Below are 22,168 nucleotides of genomic sequence, written 5' to 3' on the forward strand. Positions count from 1 at the left end.
ACCCTAAAGATTCCCAAATTGCCGAGATTATATATATCCGATCAGGATACGAAAACCGGTTCGACACCGGTACTACGCTTTTGAGTCATCAGATGTTGGAAGGACCATTTGTTTGAAGGACTAGGATTTAAAGTAACGTAATCACCTTTTGGTTTCGCCAATCTACAGACCATTGATATTAATTGCCCTGACGAAGTCCATTTGCTGTAAAGCTGGACGAAACACGTGTTGGCAAAAGAGAACAAACAATATATTATGAAAATACTGGTACTGAGTGACTGAAAGAAAATGAAGAAATAAAAGAAGATTTATTGAAAATATTTGTATTGATATCTACTGTTATTGAATCTAAGTGTACTCTATAGTTAATTGATCTATATACATCTAGGTAGTATTGCTCAGGTAGAGAATTTTGTGAGTATGTTTCATTACTTGCGAATGCTTTTCGAATTAGCAAGTGCAGCCTCCTTGTTTCAGCATCTAATGAAGAATGCTATGAGAAGGGATTGTGGAAGCCACTGCTTTCCAAGATGATATTTGGATTTTTGGGAAGACTCACGAGGAACTTGATAAAAATGTACTGGATGTGTTAAAAAGATTACAAGACAAAGGTCTGACATTGACATTTTCTATGCGCAGATGTAGGCAAGATAACGTTTTGGGGGCATGAATGTCGAAAGAAAGGTATCAAACCTAAACACAACCATGTGGAAAGCATTTTAAAAGCACCTGCACCAACCTCTATACACCAACTACTGTCTATTTGGTGTTAACAGAATTTTATGGGAAATTGGTGCGGGATTATGCAACCAAATGATAGCCTCTCCAGCAATTGCTAAAGAAAAATGTTAAATATGAGTGGTGCGTAAGCCATCAGGAAGCATTGAACTTTGAAAAAAATAAACTGTTGGTGCACCATTTTTTTTAATTATATGTGGTTGGTAAAAATGCATTGTATCAGTGGATGTCAGTAGAGTAGGTTTGGTAGCAGTGCTCATGCAGAAAGACAGCCATGAAGAATGGGTGGTTTCATATGACTCCAAGACGTTACAGAATTCTGAGTGCAATTATTCTACTATAGAGAGAGAGTTGTTAATCTGCACCTGGGCAGTGCAACATGTTTGCCAATTCTTATGGGGGATAACATTTGTTAGAATGTTAAGCTGCCTTTCTACTACATGAATAAATCTTCCGGAATCACCCCGCGTTGTGTGTTTTTTTCCAATGACTAGTATCCAAAAGGAACAGGGTCAGGTTGGGTAAACTACCATAGAACAAAGGTAACACAGTCACAATTACTGAGTGAAGAACAGTGGATGAGTAAGGAATCTTGAAAGGAAATGAATTGAAGCACTGGAAGACCAGACAAGGCAGTAGGCTATGTGAGTTTGGTGGTAAAAAATAGCTATATATCCTGCTTACCCCTGAAATGCTTTAACTTTGACAGTCAGGGAGGTAGCTACCTTTGGTGCAGCAAGTCTACTCGCACTGGGACCCATAGGCCCAAAGGGCGCACTGAACCCTGACAATCAATGTAATGGGCAGTTCAAACAGCAGCCAAGGAGCCCATTTCCTTCCTTTCAATAGGGCCCATGACACACTGGCTGCAATATGGTTGACTGTAGACATGCTACCCTTATGTTCACTGAGATGTAAATGCCTTAGACCCACACGGTTATTATCAGCCTGCAGTACAAAAATGCACACTTGGCTCACTTTATTTATCTGTCATGTCTTTCTACAGACTAATAGTGAGACAATGAGGACCTGATCATGGGTTGCATAGTGCAGATGTGCTGAAATTACATGGTACACAATCACTGATTCTGGAATGTAATTGCCGACCTGTAGCATGCACTGACTAGTTCTTCTCCCAAGAATGGAAAATAACAATGAAAAACAGAATTACCAGGTCATATTTCACATGCCGATTCCCAATTACGGTGACAATTCTGCTCCCATTTACCAATTGCTTTTAGGTCGTAGGGCCAGACAGGCTGCGACCAGCAAGGGGGGGGGGGGGGGGGGCAATGCATGCTCTCCCATTCCCAAAGCAGGGTGTCAGGCCTGGGCCAGGCTGCATATGTGCCCACAGCCCCAACTCGATCAGTATGTGATTTTACCAGTTGGCTTTTCCGGACGATAAGATCAGGCCAGATGATTCCACATCTTGTAACTCAGGGTGTGAAAAGACTGTGGCACTTGTAAGTGGTACTTGGGGTTAAATTTCTCCGGACCTCTATCAGGGATCTAAGATGGCTCATTATGGCCTGGACAAAATCTACCTTTTAACTGTGAATTGAGGTATTTCTGTCACCACAATACCTGCAACCCTGTCTAGAAGCTATGAGATATGAAATAGTAGTAAGATTGTTTAACACAACAGCAAACATTTCTCTACAAGGGAAAGTGATTGTAGGCAGTCTTTTGAAGATTTTTGTTAATGCTACAAGGGTCAGATTCGTATTAAGGCCAGTGCAGCAGCAGCCTTGTGATCCCACATCCAATGGCAACAAAATGACACGTAATTGGAACACATGGCCTCTAAACAGGCCAAAGGGAGTGGCTTTATGCAAAATGATGGATCTCCCCCATGTGATGAGGTGCTCCAGAATCTCCCATCTCTCACAAATATTCATTGACTTTGGGCTCAATGGGGCCCCCCTGACAGGCTGCTGGGCCTGTATTTTACCCAAGGTAAAACAGAATTTTGCATCCAGCTCCAAAAATTCTTTTATTTGAGCTGTGTTCAATATAACAAAGTAAGTCACTTGAAAACATTGGCTGGCATACAGCTGGAAATCCAGTCATCATGCATGGGATTTTTGCATCTACCCCAACGCATTACCACTATTCTCTTTGCAAGAAGCAGTAACATTGCTGTCAGGCAACATGTGTCTGCTGACACATCTTTGAAATACCCCAATAGTGCAAGAAGCTGGAGTATGTGACACAAGACTCTCTGCTTTCAAGTCAATGGTATGGAAAACAGCAATCCAATAAACACTAACCTGGTGCAACCACATGCAAAGTGCAAGAAATAAGTCCCCTTGAACCCACAACGCACCCATCTTGCCTCCTGGATAAGGCCCATCCTCCACAGGCTAGCGGGCGCCTGATAAGTGTGGTTTAAAAATTGTACGTGTATGAGCCCCAGCCTATAATTCGGTGACAACAGGCTAGTTGCCTTCACGCTTCATCTGTTAGATCTGCGCCAATGTCATTCTCTATCTCAACAGCACTCTAGGTGTGACCACTGGTGCCTTAATCTGCATAGTAGTGTACATATGGGTTAGGAGTTGCTTAGGAGAGGGATTATTCAGCACACAGTCTAGAGCCTGTAGGTGTGTGGGTTCACAAGGGTATGTGCAGTGCGTGGATCTGCAGGGGCTGTGCAATCTCTAATATAGGTGTGTGTCCAGATGGGTCCAGCGGGTGTGGGACTGTAGGTCCTATATAGTTATGAATTCACCTCTGGGGTATAAGACCAGAAGAGTCTCCAGCCCCAGCCTACATAGTTGACATTTAGCAGAGGCCTCTCTAGTGGGGGCCAATGCCAGGTTATTAGCCAAGGGAAGACCGAGGGAGTATAGGCAGTCCATCCAGGCTCAGCTTCGACAGCAGGTCCATGTCCAAATAGTGCAACCTACTGTGTCTATCTCCCCATGCGGGTGCGTAGATGTAGTGCAAATGACAGATCGAAAGGGGCAGTCTATAGCATTGTCCGCTTCTATCACAGTATGGGGCAAGTATTTGACTGGCTGTATTAGTAAACTGATTATGGGCTTGCTAGTATGGCTTTCTATTAGAGCTCAATGTCAGGTGTACCTATCCCACCCTGCTCTAACAGTAAAGACAATGTTTCCCTCACCAGTCATGGCTGTCGTCCTGCCCATGATAACTGGATCATGAGAAACCTGATTCATGTGAAGAATGCCCTAGTGAGTGGAATGGGGATGTTTTTGCAAACAGGTATAGGTGCTTGGGCAATATCACCATCTTGACAATAGCCACACGGCCAGTAAGCAACAGTGGCAGTCACGTCCACACAGGAACTCTAACCATCAAGCTACCCTGCCATAATTGCCCAGCCAGATCTGTGTGATGTCCCTGCTAATCTGTATCCCAAGGTAGTGGACACTGCCATCAACCCATTCAAGAAAATAATCAATAGAAAAACATGTTAGGCTCTCAGTAAAGGGAAAACATATTTTGGACCAGTCAATAGCCACTCCAGTCATCACTGCAAAACAAATGAACTCATGCAGAGCAGGTGCAAGGTTTCTTGCCAGCACTTTTACATAAATGGTAACATCATCTGCACAGAGGGAGACTATAAGCCGACAGGGCATATAGTTGAGACCACAATCATGCTGATGTTGTCAAAGACAGGCTGCTAGCGGTTCCATAGCGAATATGGAAACTTCCCCATTAATTTGGAGTCTATCTGTTGGGTTTGTGTACAGGATATTGATCCATTGAAGGAAGCCGGGGCTGAAGCTGATGCGCTGTAAAAGCATGAAAACGTAAGACTATTCCAAAGAGTCAAAGGCCTTAGTTGCATCTAGCAACACATCTATAGCATGGAGATGGGGGTTCAGAGTGTGTAGCAATGCAAAAATGGGGTAGAGGTTGTGGCTTGTGGGAAGGAGGGGCAGTATGCGGGTCGCAAGCATTTTCACAAATAGTTTGCTATCTAGGTTAATCATGGAGAGGGGCCTGTACGAGTTACATTGGTTGGTCAACTTCTCTAGCTTTAGGAGCCTAACTATTAATGCTTCTCTTCTGAAGGGACAGTCACAGGAAAAACAAGGGGACCCTACTCACTTAGGAACCAGGGTTTACACTATATATCAGAAACATTGGTTCCAGTGGTGCATCAAATGTACGACTAATAATCGATACAGCATATGTTAATTAATAACACTTCAGTGGTTTAAAGGGATGTCAGAAAGAGAAAGGACTCTACACACTTAGATTTCAACCATCATTGTTGTTTCTATTTCGTTTAAATAATCAGTCAATATTTACATACATATAGTGTTCGCAATCACAAGTGCAGAGGTGACCCAAAGTGTAAGGTGAGAACCAAAAATGCAATAAGTTATACAAAAGGTGTAATATACAGGGTTTCTTCAGGGAATATTATAGTATGAGAAGAAAACGATCATCAAGTAAATGATAATGACAACAATACATGTCACAGTAGCTATCTCAAATCCTAGGCACTGTTTGTAAGGTTCGTTTTCTGGGGGCGTCAACGGCGTTTCGACCCTAGCAGGTTGATGGGTCTCGTCAGGACTGGGGAGTGTGGGACTTCTGGACGTGTGCAGGCTCATAGACTGGATAGTAATAAGTGACCACCATGCGTGAGTAAAAGGATAAATGCACTTACAGTTAACCCAGCCGGGTACACTGTAGTGGTGCGATCGAGGAACAAGGCTGGATCCGCCTAGTGGCTTAAAACACTGCACAATGGCAGACTGGAACCATATCTGGAGATTAAAGGCACAATCCCTCCTATAATTCCCTCGATATTGCTGCCGTGGTAGGGATCAATTTATAGCAAAACAGGACGGTACCCGAGGATTGAAAGCGCACTCGTGCTTGTCATTTTCTCGAGTTTGCTGCCATAATAGGAATCAGTCTGAGCAGACCGGGACGATACCCGGGGATAGAGAGCTCGATCGCTCTTATGGTTCTCTCGAGCTCACTGCCGTGATAGGGATCCGTGTATTCTTCTGAAGGGGGCAAGCAGCCAGATCATCCTGGCCCGCATACACTGCAAGCAAATGAGGCCCCAGGTATTCCGCATATGCTTTATAAAACTGTGCTGTCAGACCATCTGGGCCCATGGGTCTTGCCCAGGGCCGGACTGGCTACTGGGCATTTTGGCATGCTTCTGAGCTAGGGGCTGGTTTCGTTGATAGCGACCTGCTTGTGCTGAATGAAATTCTTTTGCTTTGTTTATTTCAAAGCACACGCAGGTCTCATCAACAAAATCAGCCCCCCCCCCCCGCAGTGAAATCAGCTCCCAGCTCGGCAGCATTCCAAAACGCCCGGTAGTCAGTCCGGCCCTGGCCTTGCCCCCGCAATATCTCAAATAACTCAAACAACATCCTCTTCTGTAGCTAGATCCTGTGATTGCTATACAACCAAAGTAGCTATACAGAATCTAGATAGTTGGTCGGTGGGGCCAATGATGCATCCATCTATGAGATATACGACCAGGAATAGAACTGTACCATGGTCTGGGTGAAACCAGCATAGGAATACTGTGGCTCTTCAGTGGGGTTGGAAAGTTCAGTGATAGAGGAAGTGGTCTATTTTTTTATAGCAGTGCTACAAGAGTCAAGTTCACTCTCTCACTCTCTCCAAACAGGTGTGTGGTGGCCTCTCTGTGAAGGAAGCACATGTTGCTAATAACACAGTCTCATACTCCACCAGTGTGCCTCAGAAAAGAGCCAGATAGCTTGAATCTGCTGTTTCAAAGAAGTGTAATTCGAGTTGGTGGAGCTCATGCTCCAAAGCCTGTAGGCGCTTCCATAGCTTGCCAAGTATGTCTGATTGTTCATATATGCATATACCATAAATGTATGCTTTAAAAGTCACCCAGAGTATCTCTGGTTAGTCAACCCGAGACAGAGTTCTACATGAAATTGTCTGCGATAGCACCACATACTTCAGCATGGAAACGAACATAGTCTAGAGGTCTATTAAGTAGGCACCAGATGAAGGAATAGTCCATGGGGCATCCAGCACCACGGTCAGGATCACTGGGGCATGGTTCGAGAGTGTCTGGGCCAGTTTGTCAATGCTCATGACACTCCCACAAATATCTCTTGTAATGAGCCAATAGTCAATGTGCAACCAGGCGCCATAAGCAGTGGTCACACAAATGCCCTCCGTCGCAACAGGACGCCTAGCTAGTCAAATGTCTACCAAGTCATAGTGCTTAAGGTGGGAGAGTAGCTGGGTTACAGAGCGGGGATGTGTACGCAAGCCTGAGGTTGATCTATTCATTTGGGGTCAAGGACAACATTGAACTCTCCACTCCATTGTATTGTTGAGTGTCCAAGGGCCACTATCTTTCCTCACACATCTGCAAATGAATATGAGCAGTCAACATTAGGGCCATATACACAGGCAATTGTGGTGTGTTGCCCCAACAAGGTGCAATGTACTATAACATAGCTACCCTCCGCATTCACTCTGTCATGCCACTGGAGCTCCTTATGAACAACCCCATCCACCCCACACAGGAATGCTGAATATGTGGAAAAGTAAGTCCCCCCAATCCACCTGGATCTCAACCGCTCCAGAGCGGGCTTGGTGAGGTAGATCTTCTGCATCAGTGCGATATCCACCCTGTGCCGCGGAGAAATGCAATTGCAGGGAGGCACATTGCAAGGTGGAAATCCTAATAGTGTACCAGAGCAGTAGTTAAATGTGAGGGCAATGTACAGAGTGTCTTAAGGAAGAGCACACAACAAACACAAACAAATACATAACCCAATGTACCATCTTCCCAGCCACAAAGAAACTAACTTTAATTGTGGAGAAGGCAAGAGTGTCATGCGTCTAAAGTCAGTGCAATTTCTTCTACAATGGCTAAAGACAGGCAGTTTAGAAAATCTAGTTACGCAATATCAAACACCCTAATAATTGTCAAAATGTATGGAGCGTTTTTATTAATTTCGTTTCAGTTTTCCACCTTGATCTCTACTAATTAGATTCGCAGTCATAAAGCATGGCTGGGAATCTGACAGAAATGAGAGTGAAAGATTCAAATGTTATACACAATCTCTCACATAATTGCACACAGAAAATACCTACATTTTTATGAGCCAGGGTCAGTCCCTGGGTTTCCCAGATGTGGATATAAGTAAATAAATGTATGGATGGAAGAAAGAAAACAAATGATGTTGGCCCAAAATATTAAGCATACTTGGCCAATAACGAGAAATTTTGTCAAAAATATTGCTCTAAGCGTTCCGACAAAATAAAGTAAACGTGCTCCATACCATCCACAGTAAATTTGCAAGTAATAATTTTTTGCCGAAATATGAATTTACATTTATTTTTTAAACCTTCTCATTTAAGGAGGAAAGGCTGTTTTGGGAATGTTTGATAAAGAATTACTTAGAGCCTATTAAGGAAGACAAAGCAACAGAAGAAACGATCAAGAGCGACTTGAAATCATTGAGGAACAAGGTAAGATCAAACATGTAGTATGCAGCTGTACATTCTAGAAAAATATGAATAGAAAAGAGACTACCATTGTACCCCATTTTTGATTCATTCAAAATTAGCATGCGTAAGACATCACTGGAAGTAGGAAAGCCTGGATAGATGGCCTCATCTTATGCTACTACATCTATTGGTTCTCAGAATGGGTGATCTCTCGTCCTCATCCATCATTTCAAGTACTCTCACCTTTGCGTTATTTCCTAAGGTCCATCCTACCAACCAACATCTAATGAGAATAAATCTCACTTAGACTTCTAGGAATTTGACCAGTGCAGCATGATCTGTGAAGTGTGGTAACCGCTTCAATTCCGAATAGATGGATAAGATTGCAACTTCTTCATCCATCATAATTACACTGTTCTCCTTTTCATAATATTGGTGATCAGTTAGTGATCAGTTAGTGGTCCCCTGAATACCCGATAGTGAGATATGCTTCTGTTGACTGTACTGCCATCCTTTACTTTTCAGTGGTAATCAATTATCATTCAACATCTCCAGCGGAGGATTATAAAAGGTGGTTTCATAAGTTGGTTCTTGTCTCACAAGATACACACATACACTTTTTTCATCATTTCGATTGTGTCTCTCTTGGTTGCAATTGTGCATGAGGGGTTGATGTTCTTGCTAAGACTTCTCAGGGGTGCATTGGAATGATAAGGGCAAGCATTCTCTGAGAAGTCGTTTGTTCTGTGTTCTATTTGTGGATTTGCCGTTGTTCCGTAGCACTTGACAAAAGACTTGTTGCAATGCCTGTTGATCATGTGAGTGCCTTGGATCATTTGTTAACAGTTTACATTACCTTTTAAACTGTGCTATTGGTCTGCAGCTAAAGTGTATTCATATTTCAACAATGGAAGGGAGATAGTTTCCATTGTAACTACTAAGTGTATGCCATATGCAGAGATGATTTAGAGGCTCATTTAGAAGCTGGAGGAGAGTCTGCCAGTTACCCACATTGGTGGAAGACCTAGCCTATACCCCTTTGCATAGGAACTCCAACTTCATTTAGTGATCCCTGTCTATGTGGCAGGGGGTCTTTGGGATAAAAGTGCCTAAGCCACATGGCCACGTGCACTTTTGTCACAGTGCAACGCAGAGTGAACCACCATATTTTTAAGGTCCACTAAGAATGTATTTTGCTTTTCAGAAACAAATCACGAAGGTGGGATATTTATTCTGGGGAAAAAATAAAGATGGTCCTAATGTGCATGGAATTTACCCTCTTCACATAGACATCAATAAATGCAGATCTATACCCACTACATCACGTTTTCATGTATCAAAATCGCTGCCTCATTATCTCCATCCAACACTACCTACTTACACTCCATATACCATGTGCCTGCCCAAACACAGAACTATATTCACCAAACAAGTTTAAGAATATGCATATTTTAACACATGTTTAACAAAAATGTCTTGCTAAAGCACTTCAGTGTTTACTTTGGGAATGCCAAGCGCACATGTTAGACCATATTAGACAACCTATCATTATTCTGCAACAAATAGTAGCATTTCCTCCACACTACAAAGCTAAATTCTATGTTATCGTTACCAATCCCAAAATCCTTGGATGTTTCCCATCTTTTCCAGTTCACTGGTCAAAGCCCATTCTTGCGTCCTTCTCCCTTTCTAGCTGGCTGGGAGGGAGCAAACATAGAAGATTGGTGAAATCCTAGTCAACACCATAATTAATGCCCAAAGTCCAATGAAAGGCCCCATCTTCCTCCCCAAATATCTCAGCAGAAGAACTAGATTGAACAAGTTAACTCTCTTTTAGTAATAAACAAGTGCCTGGCAGACATGTTAGCGGTTGTCTTTCACACAGTTTGACTAGAGGTAGAATGAAGGATAACAAATATTGGATTTATATGAGTCAATTGCTTGCTGTACTATGGGCTTTCTTTGCTAAATCTGTTGAAATCTGCAAACCTAATACTTGCCACAGTAAAATGAAACAAGTGAAAACTGATATGTATATAACTGTTGTTGAGATGTAGAAAATACTACTAAGCTTTTATTTGGATTATTTATAATTGATTTCTTTGTGCAACCTTAGTTGCATAAGTGGTTCTTTATTATTTTCAAACATTCCATATGTACAATACAGCATCTTCATAGATATGAAGCAGAATACTTTGCTTTCCTGTCTGACCGTGATATACAATTCTATATGTATATGCGCCTACCTGGTTAAACTTTTCTGTATGTCACCACTTGTCGATCAAGGGGCCATACATGTTGGGTAGTACCTTTTGCTATGTGTCTTTTGGTGTTCCCCCTCTTTTTCAGTATGTATTTAAAAACAAAGTAACTATTTAACTCTGTGAAGTGATACTAGTGGTGATGGGGTCCATTTGTATGTTCTATGTTGATGTGTTAACCTGTTGAACTTTTGGGGTGCAGGAAGTGGAGACTAGCATCTCTGTTGTCTTTCTGTCCCATATCTCAGCACATTTTGTTTTGTTGGATCGTATCAAGTATTATTAATTTCTCCCCATGCCTACAGTGATTCCAGAAACCTCCCTGGTGTGTCTGGGGTGTCGTGTTATTATCGCACATGCATGTTCATGGTGGCCTCTTATCTGTTTTGGATTAAATAAATAAATAGATACATAAGCAAACATAAACAGATAAATAAGCAGCAATTTCTTTCAGACTAACAACCTGTCCATCTCCATGGTTTAGCATAGATAGCTACATTGAAAATCCTTGATTAACTACACCACATACTGGAAGACTGTTTACTCATTCCTCTTGACTTCTCATTCTTCTGTAACTCAAGAACGCCACATGGGTTTTCATTGTCAGGTTCGGGGATGGTTTTCATCCCATCATAAAGGCAAGCCACATTTTGAAGGCTGGTAAAACACATTTAGGAAAATGGTAAATGTCTTTGAGAGTCATGAACTCAGGCATCTTCCCCACCTTATTCAAAGTATACCTGGGGCCGCTATTTTAGATCTTAGACGCTATGGGTGAACACTAATATGAGGATGACACACATATCCAACTTAAGACATCAACAATTGAAGACATCACCTCTCCTCGAACTTGCCTTGACAGACTGCATATATGGATGACAGAGAACTTCCTGAGACTCAATCTACAAAAAGCAGAATTCCTCCCCTTCTCATAGGAATACTTTGAATCCATCATGCCTGGACCTATTTGAACAGGAAGAACGTGACTACTTCCTCACACTGAAGAATCACTCTGCTTCACCTCTCATGCTTCTACCCTAATCTTATGGCTACACATCAGCAACATCACCAAGTCGATTAATGTATAACTCCTTAAACTACTTAAAAACAGCAGGTCAGGCTCTCCACACTGAACATCAGAAATGCTACCCCTTCCTGGTGTCCCACCTTGCTTACTTGTGCTGCTTAAAGCAGTGGTCAGTCTGGCTGCTAGAGTAATTATGGGCATGAGAAAATCTGACTATTTCACCACCAATAATCTGTGAACCTTACTGACGTCCTATAAGCAAACTCAATTTCAAATGATGTTGCCTTACGTGTAAAGTTAATCACCTGAAAAATCCACCACATTTGGCAGATATGCTCTCTGTGTCAGATGGCTCAAGAAGCCTCTGAAACCATAACTCCTTGCAGCTGGAAGTAACGAGATTCAGAGCTTCTATTAGCCTGAAGCACTCCTTTACTGAAGCCAGAACTACCACCAGGAACTGGCTCTTAACATTTGAACAAAGTCCACCGTTCTCATTTGCACAAAGCAGTAAACATCACCCTATTTCTAGCTATTTTAAGTTAATACTCCCACCTCCTAAAACCTACCACTGATTTATCCAGACATTTTATGTTACATGATATACGATTCGATTCGAAAAAGCTTTATTCGACAGTAAGTCATAAAAGCACATACAATACACAAACTATCACAATACACAATAAATAGTACATATACAATGCACACAATTAAAAGGTATTACATTCCAATTTATACTGTCGGATAGCAAAGCTATTAAAAATTCATATATAATGCATTTAAAATTACTTCATAAAAACAGAGCACTAAAATAGGAATAAGGACTTATAACTAATTAGCAGCAATTGGCAGTGAGGTGCGTGCCCGGATGATCCAAGCCCACCTTAAAAATTTGGCTAAAGCAATAGCTATGTAAATGTAAATGTAAATGTAGTATACTTGTAAAGCGCACAGCTGCCCCAGCAACGGGGCGTCCCGGCGCTGTATAACTCTGGGGAACCCGTCCTGGCTTTCCCTGTGGGATGGTCCCTTGCTGGGAGTCCCCAAGGTGGAGCCAGGCATCCCCGGAATTGGTGGGGCCGTTGTGGAGATTAGGCAAGCTAATGCCCAGAGTTGCCGAGTGGAACCCCTGATTAGAGTAAGCACCGAAGCGAGAATTATCAAGTCCGCTGACCAAGGTCCACGACCCTGCCGCGTCGGGAATTGAACCCTGGTCCCAGGCTGACTTCTGCTCTCAGGCCTGCCGCCTCTAACCAGTGAGCCACACTATTCCACATGTGGGGAGAACAATCAGATTCTAGTATCCTTAGAGCTTCTGTACCCCTCTGAGTGCCCAGGGAAGAACAAATCGGTCTCAACCATTTACGTCGTGGGGCTGCATAAAGGGGACATACAAAAAATAAATGGGCTATAGTCTCCACCATGTCTATACAGTTATGGCATTTTTCATCTGAAGCGGAAGCCCATTTATGAGTAAAAGCTTTTATTGGTAGGGTTCCTATCCTAAATTGAAAGTACAATTTTCGATCGATGGGACTCTCAATTATATCCCAGTATGCTTCACAGGACAGCCACGATTTGTGGTCTAAAAAATGTCCTGTCAAATTGGTGTTCATACCGGACAGGTAGGAAGACGACAGGACCATTTCCCAATATTTATCTGTCTGGGGCATCCCATAATAGTCTTAAGTCCAGCTTTACCAAGAGAGACCTTAGATCTTTTAACCACTGGATTTTGTGAAAGCGATCTACAAGAATCACGTTCTTCAAACCCTGGGCATAATGTATAAGTTCGGGGGTGGTCCAGATTCGCCTCCAATACAAAAGTGGACGTAGCCTTACCATGTCCACCACCCTTTTGCAACCTAGGTCTAGTAAAAGCGGAACCATGGTAACTCAGGTTATTAAATCCCCATAACTCTGCTCCGTAAACGGCAGAGCTTATCACTTTAATATTATATATTTCCAAAGCTGGAGTGATTGGTTTAGTGAAAGAGGATTTATGTTTGGAAGTTAATACACCTACAAGCTGATGATATTTTAAGATAATCATATCCATGTGGCTTTTCCATTCCATCTTGTTCTGGAGCATAATACCTAGGTAGGTGAAGGCATCCACCTGCTCTAAGGGAATGTTATTCAAGAGAATTTTGCCCTTGAAGGGTTTATTCTGGTTGAAGGACATAAACTTTGTTTTTGCGGTGTTGACCTCAAGCCCGCGAGAAGAGAAAAATTCCCCAAACGCATTGACAGCCTTCTGCAGGCCAATCGGGGTCCTGGAGATGATCAGGGTGTCGTCCGCAAACATGAGGACAGGTACGCGAACCCCAGCCAAAACTGGGGCATCAGTGGGGGATTTACAGAGGTGGTCCACTATTCCATTGATGTATAAAGAAAACAGGGTGGGAGCCACAACACATCCCTGTCGAACACCACGTTCGACAGGAAATGATCGGTAACCTCACCCTGTGCCCCCCATCTGATCCTCGCAAAGTTGTTCTCATGTAAGCGGACGAGGAGTGTTAATAACTTAGGTGCCATCCCCAATTCACCGAGGACTTTCCAGAGTTTACAACGAGGGACCAAATCGAAAGCCGATTTCAGGTCAACAAATACCGAGTAAAGTGTCCCTTTTGTCAAGACCACATTTCTCCAATAGATTGTAATAAAGCGGAAGACTTGGTCTATAGAACTAATGCAAGGGCAATAGCCAGCTTGAAATGGGGATAATATGTTAAGTTCCTCTACCCACAACTGGACTTTATTTTTAACTAATCAGCCCACTACCTTTTGTGCTGAATCTATTAGGCTAATAGGCCTGTAATTGCTAGGGAGAGATTTATCTCCCTTTTAAAAACAGGGAGTATTTCTGCTCCCTTCCACGAGGGTGGAATGGGAGGACCCTTTGCCACTGAGTTGGCTAGCAGTGCAAAGTACTGGCACCAGGTCGGTCTATCGCTTAGGAAGACATCTGCAGGGATACCATCCATACCTGGGGCTCTGCCACTTGACACACAGTCTAGTGCTAAACTAACATCTTTGATGGAAAACACCTGACTTTGATAAAAGATATAGGGATGTATAGGGTAATCTTCCTCTGTCTGACTGCAGGTGTACTGGGGCTTAAAGAATTCTAAACACTGGGATTAAGCAACGTTATTTTGAGGAGGCTCTCCCAGTCCTCCCCTATCCCATTTAACAATATTCCAAAAATGTTTGGAATCTTTGGCTTCGCAAGCATGCTTCAAGTCCCGCCACTTATCTTGATCCCACTCCCTTTTTGCCACCCTCTGAGTGTGCCTATAAGAATCCCTTGCTTCTCTTACTCTAGTGGGGTTTTTAGATCTTAATTCTATACTCAGTTTATGGCGAGCTAGTCTACAAGCCTCGTTGTACCACCTAGCCACATTGGCTATTGTACCCTGATTGCTCTTTTTTAATTATTTTGAGAAATAGGTTTTTAAACTAGAGATAAATCGGGAGTGAGCCTCTAACATAATTTGAGGAAAATGATGTCAAGTGTTGATACCCCCCCCTTCAGTGGGTCCTCTCTATCCCCCTTTTGGATTAGGAATGACGAACAAAGGGGGTTATGGTCACTTTCCAATCGGGGTATAAAAGCCATATCCACTAGACTATACCATAATCTTAAATCAACCTGCAAGTAGTCAACACGGCTACTATTACGTCCATTATCAAATGTATTTGCTCCCCGCTGGTCTGAAGGGGTTCGCCCGTTTGCCGCCCTAAGGCCTCCTTCTAAACACATGGCTTTTAATTGAATTGCAGCTGCTGACCATCTGTTTACAGCTGGAACATTGAGTTTGGGGGTACCCCATCTGGAATCTTGATCTGCAGATAGTTCCTGGTCTTCTTGGCTAAGTGGTTCAAAAGTGGTATAAAGTCTCCGGCCACAATAGTAACAATTTGGTCTGGTAGAGCATCTAGCTGAGAATCAAGAGAATATATTATCTCGGAAGTGTGCCCCCCATTTAGCCCTCTAGCGTAGACATTAAAAATGGCCATCCAGCAGTCATGGCTCCATCCAAGCTTCAGGATATCGTTAACTGGGGACCACGTGTGCTGGACTTTGCAACGTAAACTCTGGCGGACCCAAACCACCAGGCCACCTGCAGGACGGCCTTTAGGTTTTTTTGTTGCTGAGATGTAAAAGTTAAGGAAACCCACATGAAAAACAGGGGCCACTGACCAAGACTCCTGGAAAAGACATATGTCATACTGGTCTATAAATCTACACCAATCCGGGGACAATAGTTTGTTACCAATGCCTGCAATGTTCCATGAGAGTAGGGACACATTTTCTGTAATCTTAAGGGCTGTCCTAGCATTTGAGGGCCTCGCTATACTTACTGGGATGTCAGCCACACTCTCTAGTATCGGCTGGGCAGTGGTAAGTGTAGAAATTGGAGTAATAACCGGAAATAAGATCTTAGTACGGGCTCCTAGATCTAAAATAGGATTGGGGTGTGCCAGTGAAGGAGTGTCAGATTCCTGGATATCCGTGTCATTAATCAATACGCTAGACAAATGGGGGTCAAACAACGTGTTATCTAGGTTGGTAGCCACATTACCTTGCATTTGGAGCTCACAAACTCGGGAGTTAGATAAAGTATTAACCAATGAGTTACTAATGTCAGCCTGTAGTCAGTCGCATTTTTCCATATCAGAAAAGGCTTCAAAACGATTCCTCAGGCCGAAGCCATCCAACAGAGTTGGAGACCCCCTCCGATATGGCAAGCATGCGGACAAACAATATGGTCTAATGCTCATGGTTCTCCTTAAACACCATGTCCTATCAAAGAAAAATTCTAAAGTTAGTGGTATTATTGCAGAGCCCCTTTGTTGGGGCGGGAGTACGTTTGCCAACACATTAGATAACACTTCAGGACTAGAGAAATTCATAGCTATACAATCTCCTCCAAATCTTTTCTTATGGTATCCCACCCATGACACCCTTCTAGCCATAATTATTTCCCTAGCTAAATGCTGGCCACCCCTTCCAGATATCTTTTTATTATTGGTCAGCCAATGCAATGCTTTGTCAATTAGAGTGGCTGTTGATTCAACTTGACCTGGTCCCAAATGGGGTACGTTGGCCAGGACAAGAACTAATGGTACAGCCTCTGGTATAAACTGAAAGGACTCTTTCACTTGGTGGGATTTATGTATGTTTATTAAGGGAGCTTGGCGGGGGAAAGAAGGATCACCTTTCTCTAGGTTAGCATGTGTGTTATTGGAGTCTTGAACAACGCTATTTGTAGCTATATCCTGGATGGGTAAATTATTCAAGACAGAGGGGAAATAGGCTACATCCTTAGGTAAGGACTCCTGCAAAACCTGCCCCTTTGACATAACTGGATTCTCCTGGGGTACTGGGACTAACGTTGTAGGCTAATTATTCGAGGGAACTGGACCACCAATAGTGGTTAGTCTACTCATAATGGGAGCAAAGGTTGCATCTAGTTTTTCTTTAAATGTTACCCAAAGCAAATTAGATATATCCTCCATATTGAGGAGTGGTTGTTTAATCAATTTGGACTTTGGTTTCGAGTGCCTTACCGCCTTCTGTTGTTTAGCTTTAATAGGGGGTGCCAGACCCCCAGCTCTGGTACATCTCCTAATAATCAGAGCAGGCGGTGGAGAATTACAAACTGGGGCTACTTCAATAGAGCCTGGTAAGGATGCATTTTGGGACAGATCATGACAGCTTAAAGACAGGCAAGGCATCTGGTCCAAATCTATCAAATCCCGTGGTAGCCCCGGGGTTAGCATTATGGGCTGGGAATCATCAACCTCTGGGATATCATGTACAATAGCGGTAATAGTGTGACCTGGGTCGATAGAGAGACGTCTTTCAGTTCTTTCAATCTCCTCATTTAGCAAGCTGGTTACTTTTACTAAGTCCAGGGTAGCCCCTCCCCCTCGATTAGGTTATAGTCCGTCGGTTCTCTTCTTTCCCATTGTTAACAAGTGAAATGAAACAGTACCTTTCCCCGGAGCAAATGTCAGAGGGGGGGCCCAGCCCGGCCTCCTCCGGCCACTGAGGGCCTAAGAAGGTCCCGCCCTTGTCCCGGGCTTAGCCCGGCGCCGCCCGCGCGCGTCCCACGATGCGGGAGGCGTTCCGGTCTTTTCAAGTGCCTCAGGACGCTTGCAATGGCGTCACAGGTGCGCCCTGATCCCAGGGCACCTGGGAATTGGGGTCCTCGGCCGTTTCCCTCACGGCGTAGAGAGGACGCAGGATTCGGGGAGTTTGGGAGCCGTTGCCCTCACGGTTGGACTGCGGCAAGGTGAGTGAGTGCCGGCCTGTATCTTTCCCCATGGAGCTCTCGGCGCTCCGGTCTTTTCAAGCGCCTCAGGGCACTTGCAATGGCGTCACAGGTGCGCCCTGACCCCCTGGGGCACCTGGGAATTGGGGTCCTCGGCCGTTTCCCTGACGGCGTAGGGAGGACGCAGGATTCGTGGAGTTCGGGAGCCGTTGCCCTTACGGCTGGACTGCGGCAAGGTGAGTGTGTGCCGGCCTGTATCTTTCCCCACGGAGCTCTCGGCGCTCTGGTCTTTTCAAGCACCTCAGGGCGCTTGCGATGGCGTCACAGGTGCGCCCTGACACCCGGGGCACCTGGGAATTGGGGTCCTCGCTGTTTCCCTCACGGCGTAGAGAGGACGCAGGATTCCTGGAGTTCGGGAGCCGTTGCCCTTGTGGCTGGACTGCGGCAAGGTGAGTGTGTGCTGGCCTGTATCTTTCCCCATGGAGCTCTCGGCGCTCCGGTCTTTTCAAACGCCTCAGGGTGCTTGCGATGGCGTCACAGGTGCGCCCTGACACCCGGGGCACCTGGGAATTGGGGTCCTCGGACGTTTCCCTCACGGCGTAGAGAGGACGCCGGATTCGTGGAGTTCTGGAGCCGTTGCCCTCACGGCTGGACTGCGGCAAGGTGAGTGTGTGCTGGCCTGTATCTTTCCCCATGGAGCTCTGGGCGCTCCGGTCTTTTCAAGCGCCTCAGGGTGCTTGCGATGCCGTTACAGGTGCGCCCTGACCCCCGGGGCACCTGGGAATTGGGGTCCTCGGCCGTTTCCCTCACGGCGTAGAGAGGACGCAGGATTCGTGGAGTTCGGGAGCCGTTGCCCTCACGGCTGGACTGCAGCAAGGTGAGTGTGTGCTGGCCTGTATCTTTCCCCACGGAGCTCTCATCGCTCCGGTCTTTTCAAATGCCTCAGGGCGTTTGCGATGGCGTCACAGGTGCGCCCTGACCCCAGGGCACCTGGGAATTGGGGTCCTCGGCCGTTTCCCTCACGGCGTAGAGAGGACGCAGGATTCGTGGAGTTCGGGAGCCGTTGCCCTCACGGCTGGACTGCGGCAAGGTAAGTGTGTGCTGGCCTGTATCTTTCATCTTACATGAAATACGTCTGTTGTACATCTTACAGTTCAAAATATTCTTCTCTGGTTATATGGTAACTGATTAATTGAGTTATCAGTAAAGTGCTGTAATATTCTTTGGTTCATAAGCCCTATATAAAACTGTGAAATAAAGAAATGAATACATAATTTGTCATTATGCTTTCAGCAGCATTGGCTCTGTCACCGGGCATCAGACATGCTGCCCCATGACATACACCTATGTCGACCCTGGCCCCCTCAATCCATATCTCCGCTCAGAGAAAAGCCAAAATGCTTGTCCCACCAGCAGCCTGCCACATTTATGAGGGGCATGCTGCAAAGTGATAGTACCAGCAACCTCTGTGCACATTGCACCTATAACTCCTAATATCTTATATTTAAATAGTCTTCACCATTCAAATTTTCAGTCATAGCTGAGAAGAGCAGTGTTCGTGAAATATCAAATTACTTTGTAGTTTGCTGTTATGAAAATAAATAATTGCTTTCTTGTTGATTTTGATTTTGTAGAGTATTACTTTTTTTGAATCGTTATATATAATTCTTCCACTGTTCTGGATACATATGTCTGCAAGCATTGGCAAAGCTAATAGCTCTGGCTATGTTACAGATGTGTTTCATTACTGACTAGCAAGTTAGTGAGATTTCAATGTGGCTGTGGGATTGGGTGAGTAAGTTAATGTGAGACACTGCTTATCCAGCAGTAAATTGTGCATAAGTCTCCTAAGAGTGACTAAAGTGAAGGCCCAAGAGACACTGTTTGGAGGAGCCATTAGCAATCAGATAGCTGCTTTCATACAAAGATTACACATCCTCCAGGAGATGCATTGTTGTGTATTGAAGTAGTGCAAATTGGTGAGTGGAAGGGAGAATCGTACGTTTTTTTAGTTCCCACACGAGTCATGGCATTAGGAGTGTGTCCATCTGTTCTTTGTATTTCTATTTCAGATAACCCCACAATATAGGCAGTTTTAAATGATGCTAAATGGGTTTCTACTTCTAAGCTGCCTTTTCCGGATATTGATAATTGAGGGTAAGGGTCACGAGCAACGTAGTGGAACATATTCCAATGCAATGTAAAAATTCAGGTGCGCTGCTTAAATACCAGCTGAAATGCAAAATGCAGAAATGTGAAATGCAGGACATTAAGAGTACAACAGTTAGTGGTAACAATAGCTGTGCATCCCACAGCTGTGGTCCATGTTGCAAAGGAGGGACTACTTCTCTAACCTGATCACCAGTGGAAATTATTATAGGAAACATGTCAACTCAACATCCGCTAAATACAATGGGCTGGTCCAAAATGTAACGGACAGCTCATCGAGCCAATGACTGAGGGAAGCTCTGTTATTTGTGTTTTGTATTGTTGTGTGCTGTGTGGTGACAACGTAATTCTCAGTGGCAGCTCCTCCGCTTAGGTGGAGGAGCGTCACCCCACTGCTATCTGCTGTGGAAATAAAGGAAAAATAAAATGATAATAACTGGTTGTTATTAATATTTTATTTGTTCCTGATGCGGCTTGGTGTGTTTGGCGAGGTCTGCACTGCTTTTGGAGCAGGGGAGGATAAGTGACGCCCTCCTAAGTGCACAGTGACTGTTTGGCTGGCCCTCACGTCCTGCCAAACAGTCATGTGTACTTTTCATGTTCTCCATGCTGGCTGCATTACACCCTGCATGGAGAACATGCACAGGTCCCCGCCCCCTAGCTCTGCACCGAACCACGGCACTCAGAACAATCACAACGCTGCATTTCAGCATTCTGATTGGTAAGAGGAACCTGGGTGTGCTTCTTCGTTCCTGCGGAGCGTAGGGACGACAAAGAGCGGCGGGAGGTAAGGTAAGTTTTATTTTTTTCTTTACTTTACCTCCTTCCACCTTCTCACCCCCCCGCCCTGCCACCCCCAAGTGGTGCCAGCCGCCACTGGTATTTCCACACAGCTAAAGCTGTCCATAGCCAGACCTAAAAACAGGCCTTCTTTGAATTTAGTTGAAAAGTTACACAGGAAAACATTTTCATCCTTCTGTTTACTACTTGCAACAAATTGTGAACTCCACCATCTCTTTCCAGAGCTGAAGATAATTATGCTTGTAGCCTCAAGCTATGGATTGGATAAGAAATAAACCCTGTGACGGATATGTGTCCCAAATATCATTTTAACACGTGGCCAAACTCAAGGCTTTTGCCTAAGATTGGATAGGAGTATTGAGGTTATGCAACCATGAAAACAGAAGCACACATCGCTAACTTCCAAGTCAGAGACTAGCCCCTAATTCAGAAAGATTTTGTTGTGCTTTATCCTGTTGGAGTTTCTTTTACATACTAGTGAACACAAGGATCAACCAATGAATATTCCTTGCTTAGGGCCAGATGTAGGTGGCCAATTACCGGTCGGTAACGGCCGAATTTGGCCATTACCGACCGGTAATTGGATTTTGAGATGTAGGGCATGCATTTACAGAATCGGTATTTTACCGATTCTGTATTTACCGATTCTGTAAAATTACCGAATCGGTAAATACAGACTCGGTAAAATACCGATTCTGTAAATGCAGATGTAGCTGGCACATGTCAGAGTGCCACAGGGCTTTAAGAATCGGTATTTTACCACCCAATCCAATTGGGTGGTAAAATACCGAATCCAGGTGTGCATGCACATGTGTGCATGCACACCTGTGCCATGTGACAGACAGACATGCCCTTAGGGCATGTCTGTGTGCCACATGGTGCACATGCCTATTTTTGGGGTGCCAGAGGGTGTCAAAGTGACACTCCCTGCACCCTTGCTAAAATCGGTATTTACCGATTCTGTAATTACTGAATCTGTATTGCCCATTGATTCCTATGGGCTGCAAGGCCCATAGGAATCAATGGGCAATACCGAATCGGTATTTACAGAATCGGTAAATACCGAATCTTAACGATTCGGTATTTACCGACCCTGAAATACCTACATCTCCCCCCCTCTATTTTACCACCTCTTAAATACCGATTCGGTATGAATCGGTATTTAAGAGGTGGTAAATTAAAATTACCTACATCTGGCCCTTAGTCCTGTAATTTAGGACTAAGTCAGGAGTAGTCAAAGTGTAAGTCACTCGCACTTACAGTGAAATATTTGTGAATAGTGCCATGGGGTTGATTGGAGAACCTTTGCATGACTGTCCATGCCGTCTTGCTCAGTGTCTGGCTCCAACTCTTCGGCACATGGAAAAAGGGGAATTACATCTTTGTTGTAACTGTCTGACAAAGTGAGATAACCCACTGCACACAGTTTA

General features: G+C 44.2%; 1 protein-coding gene across 1 annotated transcript in view; it reads left to right on the plus strand.

The window, feature by feature from the left end:
* Nucleotides 1-22,168, plus strand: part of LOC144762615 (chitin synthase chs-2-like) — a 693,194-nt gene that overhangs the window by 630,678 nt on the left and 40,348 nt on the right. The window contains exon 16 of the mRNA XM_078647842.1: nt 8,104-8,214. Coding sequence (XP_078503968.1) covers nt 8,104-8,214 — 111 coding nt within the window. The remainder of the gene's footprint in view (nt 1-8,103; nt 8,215-22,168) is intronic.

This window comes from Lissotriton helveticus, chromosome 6, assembly GCF_964261635.1.
Source record: "Lissotriton helveticus chromosome 6, aLisHel1.1, whole genome shotgun sequence".
NCBI classification, from domain to species: Eukaryota; Metazoa; Chordata; class Amphibia; order Caudata; family Salamandridae; genus Lissotriton; species Lissotriton helveticus.